A 7,981-nucleotide genomic window follows, 5' to 3' on the forward strand; every position below is an offset into this window, starting at 1 on the left:
ACAACGTGTTAGAGCGTGTGTTGTTGGGGGGGGGGGGGGGGGGGAACAGCTGCACTGGGAAGCGGAGATCCCTACCAAAGGCTTGACAATACTGACTGCATCTTCAACTGAACTATGCAAGACGCTTGATTTGGAGATACTTTTTTCCTTTAATCAGGAAGAGAGCCAAGAGACACCTGAGCCAAGCAGCAGCAGCAGACACCATGCCACAGCATCCCCGTGCCACAGGTCCAAGACGCAAAGCGCTTTACTCAGAGCCACGCAGACAGAAGCACTGGAGGTGCAACTAGTCATGTGGCCTGCTCTGGCACCAAGTCTGAGGCAGCCAGAGTGTGGTGCTCTGACCTATAACCATGGCCAAACACGGGATGCAAGCTACGCCACCACAGATGGTGGTGCAGACAGTATGGCCTGCAAAAGTCAGTCTTGGGGATTTCCTTCTCTCTGGAGGATTCTTAAAATAGTCCAGGATAGATCCAGGGAAGAAACTTGAGAGTTCCTAACATCAGAAGCACTTGAGCTTTATTGCTACTGAAAGAACATTAGCTTTCCCCAGAGTCTCAAACTGGCTCCTGAGCTGATACGCAGCTCCCAGTGCAGGAGAAACTGCTACCGACATTTCACAGCGGGAGCCATGCAGTCTATCAACAACAGCAAAAAGGGCAGGTGAGATCACCACACTAAATTAAGGCTTGCCCACTCTCCCCTCTCACCAAGGAACACATCAATGAGCTTACCTCTCCCCTCCCGGCTCCTCCGATGGCTGTGCTGTAGAGAGAACACAGCAGATTAGTCAGCCAAGTGAAAAATACAACCCGACATTTTTACCACTTGAACAGAGCAGAGCTGGAGATGTATCATCCTTAGCTAGGGATGCACCCTGGGGACCTTCTTCGTGCTCTCATGCAAGCAGGAATCACTGGCTTGGAGTTTGAGCTGTGCAGGCTTCAGTGAAGCATGCCCGGAGACTTGGAGCAGCCAGAGCACTGGTCTCAGGGTGCCCCAGCACACCTTGCAACTTGTGTTGACAAACATGTGGCACGACACTCATATCCGAGGTGCACCCTGCCGCTAGCACGTGGGCTCTCCGCTGCAGGGATTGTACAGCTTGCTCCGGCGTCCCACGTGTCTGGGCAGTGCCATCCCCAGGGCAGCTGCCTAGCCCTTGCCATTCACGGAGGGCTGCCAGCACGGTCCCTGAGCTGGGCAAAGCTTCAGCTCCCACCTCGGAGCTCAACACGGCACTAGCAGGTCTGAGCTGCATTTCCCACTGACCAGCCCAGACCATGGTCCCTGGCAGGATGCTGTGTACAAATGCCAGAGATCTCCCTGCTGTCTCTATCCTTTCCCATGGAATTAAGTAACAAATAGCAGTCTTGTGTATAATTATCTAATTTTAGGGCTCTCTTATGTCCCCTGACAGCCCTTTGTGCCAGGCACAGATATAACTACACTCCTAAGGTCTGGCAGTCTGGATAAGAGCAAGGGAAAACTTCTCCCATTCCTCTCTGCACCCAACCCAGTGACGATCAAACAGGGACTTACTCCATGCAGTACTGAAGGGAGGAGCAGCGTTTCAATGGCAGAGGTCACATATGATTATGCTCTGCCTTTAGATACATAGAGGAAAAAAAAACCCAAATATTTCTATGACAACTGGAACTCATGAGCCTGGCTGCCCATGGATTTGGGTGTCCTGGCTAGCTGTAGCTGACTAGTGTCTGGGGATGTACAGGGCTCAACCAAGGCTCTTGCAGCAACATAGTCTTTATAAGTTCCCTGTGTTTAACATGCCCTGATCATGCTGTAAAGGCCCCTTGAGGTCTACCCTCCTCTACCTGTCAGGCTAATGTCCTGAAGCTGGTAGGGACAGATACATCTTTGATGCTGTCCAGCCAACAGCAAACTTGGTTCAGGCCATCCAAGAGGTTCTAAAAATCAGTGGGACCCTATCCCCCACACTGCACGTCACCACGTAAATGGGACTAAATTAAAGGTAGGGAGTTTATGTTCAAAGTCCAGGCTACTTGTTGGAAACGGGCTTAAAAATGCAACATGAGCAAAAAGGGGTTTGAATCCTCCCTGGAGTCATCAGCCAGATGCAAAGCCCAAGAGCGGCAATGACTGCCCCAGGGAAACGCACAGAAGAGGTGAACATCCGTCACTGCCAACACCCAGTGAGACTTCAGACTCCAGTTCAAGCCGCAGAAGAGAGCAACTGCTTGTAGCAGCCTTGCCACTGTTCTCCCAAGACACAGGACGTCGGGCCAAGTATGTCAGACTCCTCCTACCGCTGCAGGCACTGCACCAGCCGGCTCACACAGTGCAGTGGAGCGGGAGGCCATCCGCCCAGGGGAGGAGGCGATTCTTTGAGAGCGTGACCCAGATTTCCAGTAATCGGGCCCGACAAGAGGAGTCAACTGCTCTCAGACTGGGCTGCCCATCCATCCGCTCCTCTGCCCACGACTGTTCGGCACAGCGGCTGGGGCAGCTGTCAAGCACTGCTCACAAAGGGGGCTTGGGGTGCGAAGTGAGTATTATGGATGCAGCTCCACCCCCACGGGGCGGTTGCTTCTCTCGCGCAACCGCGGTTGCTGTATTTTGTTATTGTCCTCAGGAATCTAAAGCTGCTTACTCGCAGCACGCAGAAATCCAGCTGTATCTCAAAGCCTCATCTACTACCTGCACTAAATCACCAAATAAATAACATTTGGCACTGGCCCGTCTGTGACGGCTGGCTATACTGGTTGTACCAGCTACCAAACGAGGTGCTGGGATGCTCGCCGTACTCTGCTGGACAGATGCGCCAGCAACACAGTAAGTGGGATGGCACAGGAACCCCACTCCTCTCCCGCTGGCTGCAGTAATCCAAGCCATCCAAAATATGCCAGCAGAGGGAGTGAAACAATTCTCAGTTGCTTCTGAAGGTTTCAGAGACACTTTGGGGAGCTGCAGAACATTTCAGCAGGCTGCAGAGTGTTCACGTGATTTCAACTATCTGGCAAAACACAAGCTGTCTTTAAAATCAGCAGTGTCTTGCTTCCTGTAGTAGAGTAATCTGCCTGCTGTCCATCCCAAAGCACTGAAGTCTTACACCAGTTGGAGGAACAGCCCAACCACAAAAAACCTGGAGTACTTCTGGCAGGACACGTTCACTTAGGTAAGGCTTAACTCCAACCTGTGCTGCAATACTGTCTAGCACTGGCACAACTAAGCCAGCAAGCAGGACACCCACAGCTGGCCTCAGATCATCAATAACCGGCTGAAATTTTGCTGTCGGCATTTCACACCGGATTGTGGATTAATACAAACCACTTGACATACACCAGACTCTTCTGGGAGACCAGTCAGCTGCGCAAGAGTTTAGGTTACATGTTGGTACTGACAAATTATCGCTGATGGATTCCTTGGCTCTTACAGGTTTTCAACGCTTCCCCAAGAGGCATTCTTCATCTGTGTGTAAACTTCAGCTAGAAAGTAGGGGCCCTTTTTAAGGAGTACCAGCATTCAATTGCAATGCAGGCTTTGCTAAAGCTCTTCCACACTACACTCTCCTACACTGACCAAAACACAGCTGCCGAACAACGGTACAGAAAACATCCCTACTTGATACCCATTTCAGGAGAAAGTAGAGGTGCTTCCTAAGTCCTTAAACAATATTTAAGTGGAACCCCATGTAGAGGTGGTTACACATGGAGAAAATACCCTGCGTGGGAGCTGAAAATACGCAGTCCCTTCTGACAGGACCTAAAAACGTTGTGCATCTTGCTGCTGTTAGTGTGTCCCTGATCACAGTGTGTGAGTAACTGCAAAACACATGCTGAGGTTTTAGCATTCCTTCAGAAGTGACGTTATAAGCAGTCACCCGAGACATACAGAACTGCCACAAGCTGAGGTTTGTGTATATACGTGCCGACTCTTGAAGGTGCAGTACTGACCTACTTCCAAAATCTCCAGGAAAGGCTTACAGGAAGCACTGAGGAGGAAAGCCACAAAGCTGCAACTCTGCTTCAGCGGGAAACGAGAGTCACACAAGAACCCCTAAGTATTCAGCAGTGCCAATTCAACAGAAGGCCCCTCAGGAATGCAGAGCACCGCTCCTTCCTTGCGGAGGCTGAGGAAACACGGTCCAGTGGACCATGTCGAAATCGGGGCTGTGACCTGACCAGGCACATCAGAGAGGTGTCCCTGTCCTTTACTGTCAGCAGCAGAAAAGCAGCAAGGAGTGAAATACGGGGAAGAACACCACTGAGGTGCGGCTCAGTAGGATGTGCACTGACTTCTTGCAGAGCTGATGACACAGGATTAGCCTAACCCCGGTGTGCTGGTTTTTGCCTTTTTTGTTTGTTTGTTTGTTTGTTTTAGTACTCACTGCTCTGCATCATATAAACTGATTGATTTCAGTACGGATTTCCTATTTCTTCTGTGATAACGCAACTTTTACAGGCCTGGTACTTGCTGGAGCGATTCTACTCCCACCTGCATCAATGATACCATTCTGTATTGGACACCAGGCTTTTGCATTTCTGGACACGTTTCAAGTGAGATGTTTTGGGTTGGCTTTAAACTATTTCCTTAAAAAACCAACGCGAATAAGCAGGAAATTAAATTGGCCAGTCCAGTTCGGCTGCCTAGTTACCTGAACCACACAAAGCAAACAGTTTCAAGACTACAGCTGAAACATATCTAATCTTATCAAGACTTCTGTGAAAGCACCCTTTAAGTCAGTACCCTTTTAGGTCAAATAAAGGACACCTTACAAACACACATATAGAGGGGCTTTCATTCAGAAACCCTCCCTAGAGTAGGGGGGCAGGGATGGAGGGCCCCGAGCTGCCTTTGAACAGCAGCAGTAGATGCAGTAGGCAGGTCTGGGTCCAGTCATTTAATAAACTCCAATGAAGGAGGCACTCAAAGCAGACAGCAGCCAATCCATGCCTATCATCGTTATGCGGCTATTCCTCCTGTTGCTTTTGGGTCTAATGTTGGCAAAGACCCTTCAATAAACGGGAAAGATAAGCCAAGTGATCAGACTCACCGATTAGCTGGAGACCAGATGCTGTTCAGTACAGGTACAATACACTACCTGTCCCTGCTGTCAGACCTCATCATCCACTCTGCTACCTGCTGCAAGGAGAAGTGGCTCTCATCTGCTCTGCCTCTTTCAGGGCATAAGCCCGTGCTGCGCTTAACTAAAACCAATACACTTCAACCCCTCCATTTCCTTCTCCCAGCTCAGCTGGCCATATGTGCTCAGACCTGGAATGATCTTTTCGCCACGACATTTGCAGGAGAGAAAGGACACAGCAGAAACACTGCATCATCCCTGTCACCAGCTCCCCTGACAAGCTAGTCACTCTCAAAATGGGCTACCCCCAGAACTTCTCAGCACTGGGAGCAATTCTCCCCATGCCCAGAGTATTAGGATACATCCTAATACACAAATAGGCAAGAGGCAGCACCAGTATCAAAACCTGCAGTTACAGTAGGAACAGGGCTTACATGACCTATGAGAGAGCCAGGAAAGGACCGGCTGTGGCCATAGCCCAGCAGCTGGTAACACCAGAACTGTCACTAGCTACAGTGCTACTCATCACATACCTGAGAAATCAAAGAGGAACCTGGGCTTCCACCTCTCCAGCAAGAGAATGCCAAGAAGGGACATGCTGAGGAGGAAGAGGGGTCTCAGGGAGGTGGAGGAAAACAACCTAGAAATCAAACGAGAAATTGTTAGGCAGGAAAAAGGCAGCAAGTTACTGCTCTTGATGAGCAAACAGATACAGCTCAGTGTATGGCAGAGCAGAAACATCTGACTGCTGCCGGCCACTGCAGCAAGCATTGCACTCCGCAGACACCCACCCCCGCCACAGCACGTTCTCAAATGGCACCTTTGCCCACCACCAGACAGCTGACTACCTGCCATCTCCCAGTGCTCTCCTCCCCTGCTCCTGAGCTCCTCCTTCGGTTGTAAAACAAGGGTAATGCTCCCTTGTACGAGTACAGGTTCCTCCAAATCCTCAAGGTGGAGGCTCTAGGTAACGTAAATACAGATTGCTGTAGCAGAAGACTGGTTGAGAATCAGCCTGTTTGCTGAAAACTTAAGTCCTATTTGTCATCAGAAGGTCCAGCATTACCCGCAGGTAGCACCAAAACACATTCTGCACCTGCTTCTAGATGCCCGTTCTTCTATCACAAACTTCTCCCCGTTTAATCAGGGCCTAGCACTTAAATGGTTTAGTTGCTCACTTGACTCTATCGTAAAACCTTTCATGTCCCTCAACAACACATTGGCTTGAGCCAAACACCAGCTCACACAATACTACGCACATATAGACACGCAATCCCACCATCAAAGAGTTTATCTCCCCGTTCCATATAGATTCAACAGCAAAGGTCCCAGGGTGGCACTTGTGCCAGCAGAGGCTGTCTCCATTCCTCCTTTCCTCCAAACAAGAGCATCAGCACTTCCCTTCAGCTCAGAGGAGCTCTTTTTAAGTCTCTCCAGAAACAACTGCCGGGAAAATGCATTCACCCTCTCTCTCTTAATGAAAACTCCTTTCCAGAAAGTAAGGGCTGCTCTGCTATTTTACCTTGCTCCTCTTCAGCAAGTATTTGCCAATAACTAATCTCAAATGCACCAGACTGATCAGAGTCGGAGAGCATCTCACCGTGCAGCGCAGGGAAGGGATACGCTCCCCACCAAGCCACAGTCAGGGGTAGAGGACTTGGAAGAGAGACCTGTCTCACTGGGCAGCACAGAATGAAAGCCGCACGCTTTCCAAGGGCTTACAGGACCTGTAATGACCTAAACAACAACATTTTTATCCGTTCCCATGGAACAACAATTCTGTAGATTAACAGGTCAGCTCTGGAAGAATTTCCTCCTATTCCGCCTCATTTATGGACTGCAGTTGAAGGATGCTGGCTGAATCCTCCATAGGGCCGTAAATAATTCCTCCCCCTCCATGATATTTAAATCTCTCTCTGCCATCCCATATTCTGGGCACTCTTTGTTCCTCTTGACCTTTTTACGCACAGTCCCTTAGCCATCATTCTCTACCACCCCTGCCATCTCATAGCACGCTTCTCCCCCTCCCACTAACTTCAAAGCTCTGCATTCAGACCTTTCCAGCTGGTAGAGGAGTCCAAAACCATTTAAGTACCCGGCTACCATGTACGCCTCTGATAATCATATGGATGAGGGAGCAGAATGTAAGCAGCCTCCCCAGAGTGACTTCAAAGGCTGTTTGGTCACATACTTTCCCCTTCTCTGACTTCAGAGTCTGTCCCTTCCTATTTCATCTGCAACCAACGTTTAACTCTTTCCCCGGCCAGTTTTGACCTTTTCTGCTGGGAAAGCCACTGGCTGAGAGCTTTCTTTGCCAGTAAAACTGACTCACTGTTTATACAAACAAACAGGATGTTTTTCATTCCCATCCACAGCTGGGCTCTGCCACTCACACTCCCTCTTGCTGCTGCTGCCCTGCCCGAGAGGCGGAGGAGAAGGGAAGGCAGGGCAGGGGGAATATGCTCGTGCCCAAACCGAGTGGCCTCGGCCTTCGTGCAAAAAATCAGCACCCTACAGAAAAAGATTAACGAGCAGCAGGGCTTAAATAAAATGCCACACAGCAGCCTGCCACTGCAGGAGGCCATGGGGCTTACTGACCACGATTACAGGGTGAAGCGAACCGATAAAGCACGGGTGCAAAAATTAACCAGAAGCGTGCCTGGGCGAGCCTCCAGTTGGGCCCAGCTGCATTTTATTATCGCGGGGCAAATCCTGCCCAAGCTCTTGGCACCTTCTCCCCTCAGGGAGGGGCCTGTTTATGCTTGTCGGGGGAAAACAGCACGGTTACTCCTGGCTAAGCACATCCCACGGCGTTACGGGGTGCAGCGGCCATCAGCTTGGCTGCAGAAACACAGGCCGCAGGCACCCCAGAGGGGATCGCCATCGACCCCGAAGGCTCACAAGCGGGCACGC

General features: G+C 50.3%; 1 protein-coding gene across 3 annotated transcripts in view; it reads right to left on the reverse strand.

Moving 5' to 3' along the window:
* Positions 1-5,707, reverse strand: part of FAM134A (family with sequence similarity 134 member A) — a 12,417-nt gene extending 6,710 nt beyond the window's left edge. For 2 of the 3 annotated variants that reach the window (XR_657364.2, XM_009274931.2), the window contains exons 1-2: positions 5,602-5,707; positions 738-768 (exon numbers count right to left, since the gene is read on the reverse strand). Coding sequence is in view for 1 of the 3 variants with exons in the window: in XM_009274931.2 (XP_009273206.1) it covers positions 738-768; positions 5,602-5,665 (95 nt within the window). In the remaining 2 variants the exon portion in view is untranslated. The remainder of the gene's footprint in view (positions 1-737; positions 769-5,601) is intronic. The other variant, XM_019470949.1, reaches the window with a different exon arrangement.
* Positions 5,708-7,981: the final 2,274 nt, after the last annotated feature.

This window comes from Aptenodytes forsteri, unplaced genomic scaffold (genome assembly GCF_000699145.1).
Source record: "Aptenodytes forsteri isolate BGI_AS27 unplaced genomic scaffold, ASM69914v1 Scaffold255, whole genome shotgun sequence".
In the NCBI taxonomy this organism is placed as follows: Eukaryota; Metazoa; Chordata; class Aves; order Sphenisciformes; family Spheniscidae; genus Aptenodytes; species Aptenodytes forsteri.